This window comes from Canis lupus, chromosome 1 (genome assembly GCF_003254725.2).
Source record: "Canis lupus dingo isolate Sandy chromosome 1, ASM325472v2, whole genome shotgun sequence".
In the NCBI taxonomy this organism is placed as follows: Eukaryota; Metazoa; Chordata; class Mammalia; order Carnivora; family Canidae; genus Canis; species Canis lupus.
In genome coordinates, this window is record NC_064243.1 from 17,017,180 (window position 1) to 17,035,000 (window position 17,821).

At 42.5% G+C, this 17,821-nt stretch overlaps 1 protein-coding gene across 10 annotated transcripts in view; it reads right to left on the minus strand.

Annotated features, from left to right (window-relative positions):
- Positions 1-1,358: 1,358 nt before the first annotated feature.
- Positions 1,359-17,821, minus strand: part of ZNF532 (zinc finger protein 532) — a 107,342-nt gene continuing 90,879 nt past the window's right edge. For 8 of the 10 annotated variants that reach the window (XM_035712419.2, XM_049111180.1, XM_049111028.1 and 5 more), the window contains 3 exons: positions 7,156-7,268; positions 4,938-5,085; positions 1,359-3,421 (listed from right to left, as the gene is read on the minus strand). In XM_035712419.2, coding sequence (XP_035568312.2) covers positions 2,927-3,421; positions 4,938-5,085; positions 7,156-7,268 — 756 coding nt within the window. In that variant the 3' untranslated portion in view covers positions 1,359-2,926. The remainder of the gene's footprint in view (positions 3,422-4,937; positions 5,086-7,155; positions 7,269-17,821) is intronic. The other 2 variants (XM_049111041.1, XM_049111159.1) reach the window with 2 other exon arrangements.

The following is a 17,821-nucleotide window of genomic DNA, read 5'->3' on the forward strand; positions in this document are numbered from 1 at the left end:
TGCATAATCTAACCTATCCTTATTGATAAGCTCCTCCATCTTCCACCCTAAATGCAGCCACTGACTAGTCTGGCTCTATCACTCCTCTGTCCAAAAAACTCATCTCTGTCGGAGTACAAATTCTAGTCCATCATTCAAGGCTTTTTACATGTTGGCCTGAACCTACGCTATAAGCCTCAGCTCCACTTCCCCAACCAACAGAGGACATGGGCTTCCTAAGAATTCATGGAGCACGCCTCAGTTTCTGCCTTTGGCCTGAACATACCGTTTCTCAAGTGCTCACATCCACAACTTCATCCAAATCCGCCACTAATGACAAACGGGTAGAGCTCACAAGTTTCACTCTGGATTTCTGCTCAGTGTTCGCTGTGTTAACTCAAGTATTCTTGTCTTTAATGGCTAAAAATTTTCCACACAGGTCCTTCCCAATTCTGTTCCCTCTTTCTGGAACTCCTACCAACTATGTAATTTTGTCCTTTTGGCTTCTAATCTCTTCTATAGATTTCATCTCCTTACCTCGGTGTATTCCAGGTAATTTCATCATGACTGATCTTCCGGTTCACCAATTCTCTTTTCAGTTGAGCCATCTGGGTTCCCTCCCAGGGCTCCAGGCTTCTGTGCTGTTTTTCTACTCTGGATTTCAATTTCGTCTTCATTTCGGATCTCAGGGCATTTTTTTTAAAACTTTCTTGGATGCTCAACTAGGCATTTATAGATGCTTACTTTACAGCTGCAAGCATTTCTGGGTATTGAAGAGTAGAGACTTCCACTTTCTTATAAGAGCCATAGTGCCACAAACAAAAATTCTAGTATCGTGTTTTGCACATACTTTTTATTTGTTGAATAAGTGAATATTTGTCAATATGTACATAAACACAGAGAGCGAGCACTAAGATTTAGAGCAAGAATATCTGGGTTCTAATATGCAAAGCCACTTACCAGCTGTGAGGGCTTAGGCAAAGAACGGAATCTGAGCTCAGCTTCCTCAAACTGTAAAACTAGATTATTAGGACCCGTGCAGCCCACCACACAGGTTTATTGCAAGGTTCAAATGCAGAAACACATGAAAAGTGCTATGAATACAACTTAGAGCAATACAAGTATAAATATAACAAGTAACAGCAATTGAATTTCAAGTGTAGGAATACTTAATCCCGCCCTGGCATTATACCCATGAGTTGATGGAGTCAACGAGGAAGTGACAAAAGAGCTGATTGCTAATGAGAACGAATATGCCACTCCTCTGAGGGGGAAGAAATCTACAATATCCTGTAGTCTGTCCCTGCAATTAATCACTTCCTAACCTTCATGAAGATGTCAGAGACCCACCATCAATAACTCTCTCACAGAAGCACAAGGGCCAATGTCCCACGTTTATTTACATATGAAATGTGTTTAATACAGTTATGATGGATGTAGTGCATAACACCTGACAGCAGCAAGACCTTTTGAGGAACCGAACGTTGACTACAGTATATCATGCAAGTATCTATATATACACAAACGCATTTCTTTTCTTTAAAAAAAAAAAAAAGGTACAAAACATGTTTAGGGATAAATACAAGATATAAAATGCAAAAGAAAACACAGAAACAAAAACTGAAAAATAGAACTCTCCCAGAGAACTATAAACGGAAGGGACAGAGGAATACCCCTGCTGCACTTCGATGAAGTGGAACTGCTGATATTGTAAAGACGCCTATCGAAACGACCGAACTGAAGCCCAGTGGCTCCGGTGCGTAACCGCAAGGCCAATCGCGACACGCACTTCGCTGCATTGATAGGTCGGTGGTGGAAGTTGTACATCCCAACTCCAAGTACCAGAACATTTGGCAGTAGCACCCAGAACAGGAAATGCCAACTCTTTAGATAGCAAAGGGTTAAGTCGACTGTGATTTGTTTTTTTCCTGTCAAGAGCCAGAGAAATACTTGATATTTTTAGTTGTGTCTTTGTAATAGTTAATAAATTACATGACAAAAAACTCGACTATATAAATCTATTGGTCTAACTACATGTGTGTAACTTTTACAGTAGTCCAGCCCTTTTGTGACGTGACCTCCTTGTGCTCTTCCAGCCAGCCGTGCAAACCTAGATGCCCAGAGAACCGACAGCCTCTGGTGCTCCCTTGCTTCTGCATTCTACAGTGGAATTAAGGAAATCCACGCTCCTACGGGAGTTCTGGCTCAAGTTTGGGTTTTTTTGTTTGTTTTTGTTTTTTTAATCCGCCACTGGGGAAGAAGCTACCGGCAGGGCTGCTTTAGACACCGTGTGGCGTGGCCTGGAAGACGATGCCACACGCCAGAGTGCAGTTACACGCGAAAAGGTGCACTCGCTGACTCAGAGCAGGCACGTTGAGGGTAGTGCTAAGACACTTAAAAGTCTCTAGTGTTTTTGAGACCCACAATACCTACAATTTATGTAGTGAATTCTAAAAATTAAAAACACTAAAAAAGGCCTTATCTTAGCCTGTAATTAGTTAACCCATTCAAATCGGTAACATACAAAATGGTTTATTTGAATTCAGGAACTGCCCCTGTTACTAAGAACTCTGTGTCAAAGGAACAGTACAAAAAAAAGAAAAAAATTCTAACCCAAAATAAAAACCCAAAAGAACAAAAACAAGAACAAAAACAAAAAAGAAAACAATAAAACCTCAAAACATTTTCCACTAAATACTGATACAAACATGTAACAAAGAGTATAAAAAGTTATTCATTTAAATATATACAAACTCTTTTAAACTCAAATACTGTTTTAATACTTATCGAGGATATACACGACGAGGTGAGGAAGGTACACTCAAAGAGAATATATTGCAACAGCCTAGACAGTACTGTTAACTCTATTATACTGCAAACTTTTTGTAACAAAAATGTCTCTTTTATTCCAATGTGGACAGGGATTTTCCTTACGGAAGGGCTGTGGCTATTTCTCAGCTGAATTCACTCTTTTGGATTTAATGAAGGCCATGCCGTGTGTCCGCATGTGAGCATTTAAGGCAGCTTCAGTTTCGAACGTTTTTGCGCACACCTTGCACTTTCGGTCTGACACAGTGCCGTCGGGCGACTCGTCCTCGTGGCTGGGCTTGTTCTCCTGCTGGTTCTCCTCCCCGGCCCCGTTCTGTTTGGACACGGGCTGCGGTTCCTTCAGCTTGTGCACGATGAACAGGTGCCTGGACAGGGAGACGTGCGACGTGTAGCAGAGGCCGCACTCCCGGCACTGGTAGGAGGAGCCGTCCGACTTGTGCTGAGGGATGTGTTCGTGGAACTGCAGCAGATTCTCGGTGGTGAAGCCGCACACGGCACATTTGTGGACCTTAAAAACATTTATCTTTAGCTTTTTCAGTGGTTGGGTAATGGCCCCTCTGGGAGGTCTGAACTCTAAAACTGGCTCTTCCAACTTCCGCTTGGGACTGGGAACCTTTGAGAAAAAACAAAGTGGATGACACGAGTGAAAATCGTTCTGCCCCACACGTTCTGACAAATGCCCCATTCTCCAGGCCCTCCGAGTTGCGAGGGCAACCAGTACTATGGGTTTCGGGATTCGGAGTTTCCTACAGCGGTGTGTCTGCACCCCCTCCCCAACCCCTGCTCCCCACAAGTCTAGCGCCTTTCATCCACTCCACACGGGGGACCCGAGCTCCTATGTTACCAGGCACCACCCCAGCCACTGGGCCCAACAAGTCCCTGCCTCCACGGAATGGGGGCTCCCGTAGAGCAGGACAGAAAACCACAAGCCAGGAGGTCGACAGTGTGTCAGACCCCAGGGAAACAAAGCAGGGCATGGGATGGGGATGGGAAGCAGGGGAGCAGGAGGGGTGGCCCAGTGACAGGGATACTTGAAGGCAAGGGTCCAGGCACGGGGAACCGAGGCAGGAGGTACAGAGAGGAGGCCAGGGGCAGGCTGAGAAAACATCAAGGCTTTGCCTTTTCTGTGACTGGCATAGAGGCCCTGGAGGCCCCAGCTGGTCTAGCACTCGAGCTTCCCTGCACACTCACCTTCCCTGCACGTTCACCTTCGCCTCACGGCTGACCCTTGGCCCATGCTTTTCTCCTTCCTTTCGGCTTTCTAAATCCCACCCACATTCAACCCCCTCACTTCCAGCTCCCCAAAAGTCCAAGCCAGAGGGCCATTCCCTGCTCAGTGGCCCGTCTTTTCTGCTGTGTGGACAAGGCACCACTCACATACACCGTTGACCTGAAGCTGCCCCTGCACGTAGATTCATTCCATCCCAACCTCCACCAACCCCATCACTTGAGGGGAGAAAAGATTACCACTGAATGCGACCCTTGTCTGACTTGTATTCTGATTAGGATTTACTCAATGATTAACTCCCTGAACGCACACACAGGCTGTTACCCAGGTACATTCCAGACGCAGCCCAGTGCCAAAGACAGCAGAACCTCCCTAATGTCTGCCGAACTGCTCCGTCCTCGAACAGCACTTTGGCACACACATGCCTGATGCACAGATTAGTATATATGCTGATTCAAGTTCACTATCCGCTGAACTAAGGACAATGCAGAGATGTGTGATTTTTTTCCTTTACTATTACAAAGTAAAACTAAAAACAAAACAAAACAAAAAAACCTCTTCCTTCTTACCAGGTACCTTTCACAACCGATAGATTGCCAACGAGAAGGAATCTAGCTCCCTACATTCCTCCTGGCTAAGAGACCGTGTATGTGAGTCCGCACAAAATTCTGTAGCTTCTATTCGTAAGTGGGTCCCTAAAGCTGTTGCTGGACAGATGCAGAAGGAACTTAATACCTTTTTGGAACAAGATGAAAGATCAGAATGGGTGTACAGGGAGATGACCTATCACTTTATACCTTCGTGCAGAGTCTTGGATTTAGAAAAATTTAAATGAAGACAATGAATGGAAAGAGCAAGTCAACACAACGTCACTGTAAAGAGAACATCTGCAATGTTTGACCTTGGTATCTTCTTTTATTTCTGTTTCCTCCTCATTGGTGGCTTCTGTCATTTCTTTCAAGTCAGGATCCTTAATACCGTGCATGAGTTGGATATGTTTCTCCAGCATCAACCGTTTCGTAAAGGTACGCCTGGAGTCTGGGCAGTGCCTGTGGAGCAAAGACAAGGAGGTAACCTGCCTGCTGGAACGTAACCCACGCTGAAGAGCATACTCACTGATGAAAGACCTCCACCAGCCAACAGTACGCTCCGTGGGGTCAAGGCCATCTGCATGAATACCAATGGTCCGAAACAAAAGAGCAAATTCGCTCTGAATCGCAGTTTCCAATTTGCGAGTAAAATTTTTGTACTTTTTGTAAAAAGGCATTCTGTTGCTCTTTGTGCCCTTATGGGACCAGCCTAATTCGGTTCAGATGGAGGATTTATTTTCTAGGTTTGGCTGAGGTATTACTTCATTTATAATTCTAGACGGCTTTAATTTTTAAATAGAGTATCAAATTTCAAAAGTTTTCTTTACAATGACTCAGTGTTCTCTCAGAGTTTATGTCTTAAGAGATATTTTAATATGAAAAAAGTCCCTCCCTGATTCCTTCATGTGGATGTTAATTACGCCTGCCCACTCTGCCGTAAGCCAGGGTGTCTGGCCTTGCCAAATTCCTCACCAAGGCACAAACACAGTAGCACAGGGCTCAGAATCATGTGTTCATTCAGGAGATTAAAATGTAGGAAAATGAACAGATATCCAAATAGGCCAATCTTTTAAGTTTTCACTTCACCTTGTGTGGGAAAAAAAAACCCAAACCTGTAGATCATGAATAGTTTTTCCTTTAGAAGATATGAATTCACCATTTTCTTAATGAAATGGACAAAAAAAAAAAAAAAAGTTAATGACCGTGGTGACTATGGATGCTGTAAGGTGGACATCAAGAATATCGCTGCAGTGAGTGAGAGGGAAAAACGCCTCTTGGTCATATGCAGAATCAAATGTGTTGCCTTCAAAAAGGCTTCTGGAGATTTTGTTAGTGTCTGGCCCCCCACCCTGATGATTTCGTGTTAGAGATCCATTACCACGGCAGCCTTGGGAGCCAGCACCAACACCAAAGAATAAAGGAAATTGGCCGGACAATCTGAGCATCTCGCTGCCTTACAGGGACTCCAAAGAGAGATACACAAGCCTATCCGAGGAAGGACAAAGCCAGGCCAGGGGCCAGAAAGCTCCCTTTCTACCTTCTTCTCAGCCAGGGCTTCCTTCTCATTCTCTGAACCTCTCAGTGCAGTCTCAAACATGTAGGCCTCGTTCACAGAACGTTCTCATCTCATCAAAATCACTTCGAGCTTCTGTTTCACTGAAGGAAAGTCTATGTCTCAGTTTTCCCGCCCGAGAAACTCTCCCTAGCTAACCCAGAACAGTGAAGCCCCCGCCACACTTACAGCCAACCTTCATGAGCATCCTGAGCCACACAATACGCTGTGCCCTGCTTTGATCACACACTACACGCTGGCTACATGGCTTCTGTGTCTGTTAGTCCTCTCTTTTACAAGTGTCTCAAAGCAAGTAACCCTGTTCTATCAAGTCACTTGAGGCATGTTCTGGTTGAGTGGGTGATAAAGCTCTTTCACTAATGATATAATGAGTTCTGATTCTCATATACAAAGAAGTAGCTCATGACTGTCCAGAGTAGCACCACCAAATCGTCAGTGTACTAGTCCACTCAATTTCCTGAATTTGGTCTCTTAGCCAAAAGTGAGTGTTGAGGAAAGGCTGTTCTGCATTAGACAAATAGTCCAGCCTTGGACTAACTCCATGACCAGGCCTTACTAAGGTCTGCTCTGAACCAAGCAAAGAGCCAGTCAACCTGCCAACAAACCTGGCAACTCCCTGTGTGTTCAGAGACCAAGGAGTATCTCATTCAAATGTGTGCCTGCCAATCAATCACTTCTCCAAAATGCTCAGGTAAAGAAAATATATGCTTCTGGACAACAGGTAAGAACCCAGGAATGTACACAGGGTATGCAAGGGGCTTGTTCATTTTACTATTTTTAAGTGTTACAACCCCGCCAAGGAGCTGTATTGTCCAAACAACAGAATATAACTAAAAACTGAAATCTATAAACTGCAGCCAAGAAATGGAAAATTAATGGCAAAATATGAAAAACCTTAGAGAGATTCCAGCTTTTAGCCTTTCACTGTACTTCCCACAGTAGAAATTACAACTTACGAGCAGGTATAAACTTTCCTGATGCCTTTGTGCTTGATCCGATTGTGACGGCACAGGCTGTGTGAGGAGCTGAAAGATTTGTCACACTGGCGGCAAGGGTGTTTTTTCATTTGCTTTATTAGAAGAAAAGAGATAGAAAGTCACTTAAGAGAACAAAACCAGAATTGCTTTAAAAACTAAGAACATCTTCATAATAGTTTAAGTTATATAACCATATTGTTTAAGCAATACAAAGACAAAACTAAAATATGCTTCTTAAAATGCAATAAAAAGGAAGGACAGGGTTGGGGTAACCACAAAGGGTCTAATCTAGAGAATGGGAGGATCACTGTCCTAAGAGTAAAATTTTTACATTTTTTTCTCAAAACACTTATGGTTTTAATTCAACACAAACCCCCAGATATTTGAAAATACTAAATTTTCTTTGTAAAAGAGATAGAAACATTATTTTTAATCTTTCATACAGCAAACACTAGATGAAAACATAATTCTTCAATAAATACCAAATAAAACCATTACTTAGTTTGCAATATCCAGAAAGAATTTATCTAGTGTGCCATTTTAAATTAAATCACTAGCTGATTTTAGACATTTTGACTTTCCCCCCTGATGATTAATTATTCCTTACATAAGAGTAAAGTTTTCCAAAAGGCCTTTTGAAGAATACCATTTAGTTACTCAAGAACACAAAAGTCTGAAACCACTTTATGGAGGCTGCCGTTAGTATATGTATGCATGGGTGCTAGCGAACAGTGACAGAGTGAGAGAAATAAAAATAAACTTAAAAGTTTCCACTTTGGCTATGACATACTTATGTTAATTCAACAGATCCTCGTGTGGAACCTTTGAAGTAAAATTAGTGGCTTCACCTTAAAACACATTCTTTGGGTACAATATGCACTGCAGCCTGGAATCAAACAATGTCACATCACAAGGAAATTAGATCAAGAAATAACCGTCAGCCTCGTGCATGGAATAAATTTTGGCTAAATCCTCATTAAAAATAGGGGCTGAAGTAGAAACAAGTTCTCGTGTGAAAGAACATTACTATTTTTGGCATAAGAAGAGATAAGCAAGCAATTGTGCATAAAGTGATTAAAGAAATGATAAATATTTTTAAACAATGTTTTTATACTAATCACCTGATAAACATGCCCTTATTCAAACTGGTAAGCACAGCTATTTAAGTGATGGAGTCTGGCTCTAGAGACCTACAAATGGGTTGGTGCCTTGTCTCTACAGCTCACGAATTGAACGGTGTGATCCTGGGGAAGTTTCTCCATAAACATCCACTCCTCAAACTGAGAGTTGGGGATCACCACAGTCCCTTCCTCAAAGGGCGTGGGGGAAGGAGGGATGGGCAGGGAATGAGAGAGTCAGCACAGTCCTCGGGACACAGAGAAATCCTCAAAAAATATTCTTTAGTGAATAATAATAAAGTTGTATATCCAGTTGTGTCTCAAGAGTGGAAAATACTGTCTTTTAAATAAAACACATGGCTGTTCAAGTATTCAAAAACCTAGACAGAGGCAAAGAAGGACGTTTCTTCTCTATACTCAAGGTGAAAGTCATACTATTGCTTTTATCATTTTCCTAAGCATATAATCTGGGATATTATGAGAATAATCTTGGGGGGCCGAGAGAGAGAAAACAAAGCAAATAACCAACTAATGCCTCTGAGCCACAATCTTTTCCCAAAGGTATTCCTTCATAAACATCTTGATCACATGACCTAGACAATCCCTAGTATCTTGGATTAACATTTATGTAGCCAGAGAATGAGTAAGAAGTTTCTCCAGAATAAAGATTTAAGAACAGTCAGTCATGAATAGTCCTATGTTTCAAAAAAAAGGTATTTAAGTATTAATATCTAATTCTTGAATTCTGTACCTATAAGATGGACAGTGTTATGATCACCTGAGAGAGTCAAAACACAAGACATTTTTCTAAAAGCAAGACAGTGATAGCAAATAACTATAAAACATGTAGAGAACTGCCATGTATCTTCCTAACCATACAACAGGGCAAGAGGCCTCAGAGGAATGCAGACCGGATTCTCCATTAAGATGAAGGGTTTGAAATTCCATTTCTTGTTATAGTGTCATTATATTAATATCAAACGAAACTTTAATAGAGAAATATCAGTAAAGAAATCCTCAGTAGGTAAAAAATTAAACGAAGAGCAGCTTAGCTGAATCAATAATTAGTATTTTCAGAAAGAGTTGACAATGTGTGAGACACTCTTCTTCTCCAACGTCTTTATGAAAAAATGCAGAAATGAGCCATGCAATCCCCAAACAATGGAGCAGGGCTTCAAAATCACTGGTGACAAGAAAATCACAGGCTTAAACACCAGTCTCCGGCTCAGACCTGCCGTTTTCCCATTACCTAAGAAAACAAATGACTTCCTTCTTTGTTAAATTTTAAATACTAACTTATTCAAAGGTGCTTTACCTAATTTATTTTCCTAACTTCTATCTTCAGTATTATAATAGTTTATAGTGCTGTTTTATGACACAGAAAGCAATTTTTTATCAACCAAACAAAATTGGGAAAAAAGAAACTATTGAAAAGGCATAAGGTCTGCTGTCATTCTGTTTTCAAGACTGCTAAGGTCATTTATTTCCTCCTGGCTCCAATGTGGTACAAGCTGATACAGCGGGAACTGGGGCCTCGAGTGGACTCCTTATAATTAGTCATATTCAATTATGAATTATTGTTTGTTTCTAAATAGAACTATCTAAGGAAATAGTGAACGGGGGACACCTCGGTGGCTCAGTGGTTGAGCGTCTGCCTTTGGCTCAGGTCATGATACTGGGGTCCTGGGATCTAGTCCCACATCACGCTCCCCATGGGGAGCCTGCTTCTCCCTCTGCCTGTGTCTCTGCCTCTGTGTCTCTCGTGGAATAATAAATAAAATCTTTTAAAAAGTTTTTTTTTAATAAATTTAAAAAATAAAAATAAAATTTTAAAGTAAGAAAGAAAGAAGGAGTGAACAAATAAGCTAGCAGGGTCTGAAAGTTTTTGAAAACTTTAAATACCAAATAAAACAAACACTTGGGTACATTTCCTAAAATTTCTCCCTAATCTCTAGTTTTTGACTCTTTTACCTTCACATTCTTTAGGAAAGAAAGCATCAGCTCCTCTTAACAAACTCCTTTGCCCTAAGTGCCCTAGCCTTGGGCTCAAGGTCTGAGCTCTGGGATTTGCAATGCCTCTGAAGGCCATTCTTTCTGGAGGGCACTGGGTGAATGTGTCCTGAATTGCCATGGGCACATACACCAGACACGTCCCATTCTGATAACCAGCCCTTCTCCTGTCTTGGCTTGAAGCCTTCTTTCTGTTTCAGGCGATTCTGAGGAAGTAGAAGGAAAAAAGTCTCAACTTCAGACATCCTCTAGCCAGACATCCATTCTGGTCTTTTCCTGAGATTCCTGCCTTCATGAGGTTATCTGCCTCCCCCTGACATGCAAAGGGTTATCTGCCTCCCTCAACTACCATCATACATCCAGAACCACCCCCAGATTTAAGATGAAAGGGAGAATTATTCCCATGCTGACACACACCCTTCAGCTCTACCATAAACACTTTCTATGAAAAAGGAAAACCCAAGCCACCTGCATAAACTTCAACCTATCACAGCAGTAATCCCGCAGGATAGAACTCCTCTAAACTCTGGACCTTTCCACTTGGAAATCTACTCTACAGATACGCCCACACACGGTACAGTCCGTTCAAATCACATGATTCATATATATCACAGGTCATAAATCACTGCACTGTACAAAATCACGCAATAAAAATCACAGGGCTTCTGGCAAAAATGAAGTAGGGACATAACACTTGACACTTGTCCGTGTCACACTTAATAAAAACAGTGGCACGGTGTTACGCAGGGTACCTGTGGAAGTGGGCAAGGGAGGGTTGAGGCTTATTAAGATTTTGTGAAGTGGAGGAAGGAGGGTCACCTGAGATCATAGCATGGAAGGGAAAGTGTAATACCAGGTGCGGACCAGTGTGACCCAATGGGAAGATGATGTCCTGGACGGCAATCTGAGGTGAGCGCACGCTGTGAGTTTTGTGTATTCCTACACAACTCCATTCCACGATTTTCTGTGCTCGCCTAGTGTTTCCCAGGGATGTAATCACACATGAGCAAACTCGGAATTCATGTTAGGCTCCAACTGTTCCCTGATAGATCAACTGCATGTGAACAAATCTGTTTTCAACACAGGCATGATAGCAGAACTGACTGTATATACGAGGTTATTTGGGGCAGCACTGCATATAATGGGAAAAGATGGGGGGAAATCTGGCTCCATCAAGGGAGAACTGGTAAAATAAATCATATGCACTCATACAACAACATTCTTGTCATGCAGCTGTGGAAAAGAATGGAAGATCTTGATGTACTGATATGAATAGAACATACACTATATGGAGAAGGAATCAGTGCAGATAATTATATTCATAAGCTGTGTTCTGCATGAGAAAGAAGTAAAATAAAGAACCTATATGCATATATGATGATACTTGCCTAGAGACATTTTAAGATACATAAGGAACTTAGCGATGATGGGTGGCAAGGGTAGGAATGAAGCTTTTCACCTTATTCCTTCATATGGTTTGCAAAGTCAAAAAATGTGAACATAGTCCAAATTAAAAAAAAAAAAAAACCTTCTTCTGGTGCCTCAAAAATCAGGGACACAGAGGTATAATTTACAAAACGTACAATTCACTCTCTTTCATGTACAGTTCTATGAATTTTGGTAAAGTCATACAGTGGAGACAAAGAGCCGTTCCGTCTCCCCTAAAATTGCCGACATCCCTTTATAGCTCCTACATTCAGCTCTTGGCAAGCACTGATCTGTCTTCTCTATCCCCTTGTTCTGTCTCCTGCATTTGTCACAGAAATGGAACCATGTGGTACAGCACGTAGCTTTCGGGATCTGGCTCCTTTCACGGGCCTGTACCTGCACCATTCATCCATTCATCCGCGCTGCTGAGCGCGTCGGCAACCCATCCCCTTTCACCGTGGAGCAGCATGCTGTGCTACGGATCTGCTCCGCTTCGTTTATCTGCTTCCCAGATGAAGGACATCTAGGTTGTTTCCAGCTTTTGGAAGCTAGGGATTAAAGCCCCTACAAACACACACGTACAATTGTGGCGTGAACATATGATCTTATTTCTCTCGGGTGAATACCCAGGAACGAGACTGTGGAGTCATATGTAAAATAAATAAACTGTCAACCTGTTTCCCAGAATGGCTGTACTTTGCGTTTCCGCCAGCAATGCAGGAGTGCTCCCGCTGCTCCTCCTCTGCCGATAGCGCCATTTCACTGTGGCCATTCTACACGGTGCCTAGGAGTATTCCACTGTGCTTTTAATTTGCATTTCTCTGATGACTAACGGTATTAAGGTAAAAGATTTTCTGGAGACAAGACAAGACATCTACTCATATAGTGTACCTCTTCCTCCAAAGAAAAACCTGGAACTCTACAAGTTTCTAGTCTTTAATTTCTATTTCAGGAGGAATTTTAGTGCCCTGTAAATGTCTTGACAACAGAAGCCAGACATCACTAACCCTTATACCCCCGGCGTTCAGCTACAGAAAATACTCAGCAAATGTTTATTGTGTCAATGAATAAAGGAAAGAATCACTGAAAACACAATTATCTACTGGAAAAATATGGACAGGTTCTACAAAGTTAATGCTAGACTAGCAAATTTCGGGTAACGTGCTAAACACAGAGAAAGCACGGCTTGTTTCTGGAAGATGGGACAGACGTGAACGTGGTTAAGTACGGATAATCAGAGCCTGTGGACAAACGAAGCTACTGAGGACAGAGGCCAGACAGGAGCCAGACAGGAGGGGTACTTCAGACAGAAGGAAGAACAAGTCTTCCTGTGGGACTGGAAAGAAGGTGCCATCAATAGACAGGTGGAATGCTCATTATGGTCAGGGGGGCAGGTGGAGAAAGGACCAGGATATAGAAGGGAACTCCTGGCCGGCAGCTTCCATTTCAAAGTGAAGTACATGTGGTGCATCCAGGTAATACAGCCTTCATTTTCTCTTACTGTTTCCGATTATAAAAATAACTTACTATAAAATAAATGAGAAAACAGACTGCTTTGAATCTCAGCGATCGCAATAAGCACTGTCAAATTCCAGTTTCCTATTTCTCCTCTGAATCCATGTTCATGTGCACTTCTAAGAATGAGTCTGCGTTATACATCTTAGTTTGTAACCGGTTTTTTTTTTTTTAAGATTTTATTTATTTATTTGAGAGAGAGAGAGAGAGAGAGTGTACAAGCAGGGGGAGCAGCGGGCAGAGGGAGAAGCAACTTCCCGAAAAGCAGGGAGCCCAATGTGGGGCTCGATCCCAGGACCCTGGATCATGACCTGAGCTGCAGGCGGATGCTTAACCAACTGAGCCACATCTATAATCAATCAATTCATGGAGTTCTGTCTATGGCCTAGACCGCTCCCCCACAAGTTGCAGACTTGAATCTAACCACTTAGTTAGCATCTCTACATAGGTCTCCATTTGGCTTCTTAAATTTAATGTATCCAAAATGCAATTCTTGACTCCTCTCCATCCCTAAACCTGCTTCTCTCCTACTTTCCCAGTTAGTAACTGGTAACTATTCTACTAAGTGCCCAGCCAAGGAATTTGGAGTGATACTTTGTGGAGTGATACACAGATTCCCTTTTCTCTCTCTTTTGTCACCCACATTCAGCCCATCCACAGATCTACCTTTGAGGTATATACCAGATCCAGTCATTTCTCATCACCTCTACTTTCCAAACCCATAGCACTTCTTCTGTCCCCTGGATTGTTACAGACAGCAACCACACTGGTTCTTCACTTCCACACTTGGCAGCCAGGCTGACCCGTATAAAATACATTGATCATATTAGTCCTCTGCTCAAACCCACTGCTGTCTTCCCATCACTCTCGTAGATGATGGAGAGTCCTGGGATGGAGCCTCACCTCGGGCTCCCTGCTCAGCAAGGAGTCTGCTTCTCCCTCTCCCTCTGCTCCTTCCTCCTGCTCCTGCTCTCTCTCACTCTCTTGCTTGCTCTCTCAAATAAATAAGTAAATAAATACAATCTCTTAAAAAAGTAAATAAAAAGAAAGTCATGGACCTGTATAAGAAATTTTTGAGACTGAAGGGCACACCAACATTTACAGGCTGGGAAGAGGAGAAAGACAGAGAGGACCCATCAGTGAGGCAAGAGGAGAACCAAGAGGCCTAGCACAGAAAGCACTTCCACAAGGACCTGGCCTGCCACTGCTTCAGATCAAATGACTCCACTGAGAACGCCAAAACCCCTCTGCACAAGTCCCTGGACACGCAGAACTCGACGAGCAGCTTCTGTGGAGCAGCTACAGGAACACCTAAACAGGAGGGGAGGACGTGGGGAGCACAGGGACACAAAGTGATCTCAGGGACGTTCGCTGTAGAGGGAAGCATAGGGAAGCAGAGGAAAGGTGGCAGTAGGCGAGTGGGTGAGGAAGGCTGTTCAGTCAGAAGAGGTACCATGGCGAAACTGAGGATTTTGAGAACGATCCAGGAAAAGCTGGAGATGCAGAGGAGAGTGGACGAGCAGGGTTGTGAGGTCCCCCAGTGGCCCAAGAAGGGGGCTGGTTGCAGTGCAGAGGGGTGGGCCTCACGGGGACACAGAGCCACCCTGGTGACAGGTCAGGGAGGAGTACGCACGTGCAGATACAAGGGGCTTCTCATCACCTGTCTCTCCTCAGGTGTGAGGCAAAATCCAAACTTCTTGGCTTTCAAGACTGTCCGCAATCTAATCCTCAGCCCACCATTGACTACATCTCTTAGGACTTCATAAATGGTACATTCAAAGTCACTCAAATTCACATCTTCTGAAGACCAATGACGCATTCCTCCCTTGCCCTTCAGAGACCGCCTTCCCTCTCCCTCGAGAAGCATTCGAACCCTTTGGCCCCTTTGGCCGGCTCACCTCTCAGCCCCTGGTGGCCTTCCTCACCTCTCTGGCCACAAGCCTCTCCTTCCCTCGCCCGTACCCCAACACAGTTACCAGAGGAAACCACTGGAAAACACATATCAATGTTTCGCTTCCTGCCTAAAACTCATCTCCTGTTCTCTGTACCTTCCAGGGCTCAAGTCTTTGGACTTGCCTGCCTGGCCAATCCTAACCTCCCTCCGCACCTTCCAGAACCTCACACTCCAGAACTACTTGTTGGCAGTCACTTGGAATGTCACGCTGGTTTGTACCGCACGTACTCCGTTTGCTGCTCATACACTGGCTGTTCTTCCTGTGTGTCTTCCAGTTACCTACTTAGGTAGCATTTCTTCTGGGACGCCTTCCCTGGCATCTCCCAAACCCTGCCAATTCCCCAGGAAACAGGGATGCTCAAATCCCTGCGTCCTTGTACCTCAGACATGACTCTAATTCTTCTCTTCCATGTATCTGCACAACTTTAATTTTTAATTTCACTCTGTCCTCCTTTGACTTCTTTTAAGCCTGGACTGTATTTTATCACTCGCTCCATTCACAGAACCTCAGCAAGTATTGAGCAGAAATCTGAACTGGAAGCTCCCATTGCTTAGTTTTAATTACATACTGCGTTGTGATTCCTCTAAGCCTCATATTAGTTGCAGCTTTTAAAATATTTATGTTTTCTTTTTCTACCCAACTGTAAGCATCTGCAGGGCAAGAATTATATCATTTGTTCTCTGCCATAACAAATGCTGTGCAACTTGGTAAATATTTATAGAATTTTTTTTTTAAAAAGGTACACAGAGAATAAACATGATTAAAAGTTAAACATGCCCAAAGTACAGATGAATGGCCCATTCTAAACAGTTTCAAAATTGTGCATTATTCTGTAATATGCAAGTGCCCAGACAAACCAAAGACCGAACAAGAGAAATAAACAGTACAGATTAATTTGAACAGGTTACAAAAATCTAGTCTATGTTGCCTGTAAAATAAATTAGCTTTTCTACAGAATAGAAATGTACTGAGGTTACATATAAATTACAACCCAATAAAGTCGCTTTTAAAAAAGAAGAAATTCACTGAAGAAATATGTAATATCCTTAGCATATGTATTAAATGAATAAAGGTATAATTTTCACTCTGAGAGGTCCTGAAACTTTTCACCAGGGTATATAAAATATAACGCTTCATAAGGATTTCGGGTCTTCATCTATTCATCTGAGATCGGGGTATTGTCAGTATGTGCCCACAAAATTGGGCACTCTCATTCTGTTTGCACAAATTATACCTATAGTTATAGAGGGTAACGTAAGAAACAAACCCACCTACCCAAGCCACCCACATCTCCTAGAAAATGGTCTTTTACACAGACAGGTAGCCTTCCCCTAAGTATGGAATACTGTGAGTCATAAATGCTAAAGTCTTTTCTGAGAATTTAATATCTAGGACACAAGCGAGATCTGGTCTCACTACATCCAAGAATACACAAATAAATTGGTAGTCAGCTGAGCACAGCATAGGAAACTCAGACTGCAGTATGTCTGAAAGCATTTTAAAAAAAAACCCAACAAGCTCTGAGTACTAAACCATCCAAGTTTCTACAAATTGGTACAGAGTGGTTTTGGGGAAATATTTAAACACAGAGTATAAATTTAGACCAGAGGTTGGCAGACGTTTTCTGTAAAGGGCCAGACAGTAAATATTTTAAGCTTTGCAGGCCATAAAGTCTGTTGCAACTACTCAACTATGCCTTGCAGTTCAAAAGCAGCCACAACGATACATAAATGAGTGGGTGTGACTGTGTTTCAATAAATTGTTTACAAAAATGGGTGGCCAGCCTGTGAACCATAGTTTGAGAGCCCTGACTTAGATCACTGTCTCACACTCTTCTAAAAACCAGAGCCAAGTCTCAGTAAGTCAGAACCAAATCTATTTAACAGAGTAGGTAATCAATCTAGGAAAAAAACAAGTCATAGCTATGAAGTAAGGAGAAGGGTTTGTTTTTCTGAGGACATACTCAGAATACGTCCTGAGTACCACCAGGATCACGGTGCTGTGTCTAGATCGCTGAGGTAACAGCCTTGAAAATATGTTCCTAAGGACAAGTATGTGCTAGTTGCTATGCTTGCTTAAAACAACAACAAACAAGGGGCACCTGGGTGGCTCAGTCATTTAAACCTGAGACTCATGCTCAGGTCATGATCTCAGGGTCGAGAGATGAAGCCTTGCTTCAGGCTTGCACTAGGCATGGAGCCTGATTAAGATCTTCAATAAATAAATAAATAAATAAATAAATAAATAAATAAATAAATAAATAAATAAATAAAGTAAGTAAGTAAGTAAGTAAGTAAGCCTTTACTTAATAAAAAAATAAATAAATTTTAAAAAATAGATAAATCTTTTCTTGTAACTTTCTGGTTATAAGACTATCTGGTTTGCTGATGACATCATACAACCAAAAAAGGAAGACACAGCACTGTGATTGACACCTAATACTGAAAGGCCAAACCACAAACCCATGGCAGACCGGAAAGAAACGTGTCCCACCAGTTTCTGTGTCCAGAGGTAAGTCAGGCACATGGGCAGGGGATAGGAAGGTGCTGAAAGAAAGGCTGACGTTATAGCAAAGCTGCCAGGATCACAGCAACGAAATTCAGAAATGCCTGCTGGGGT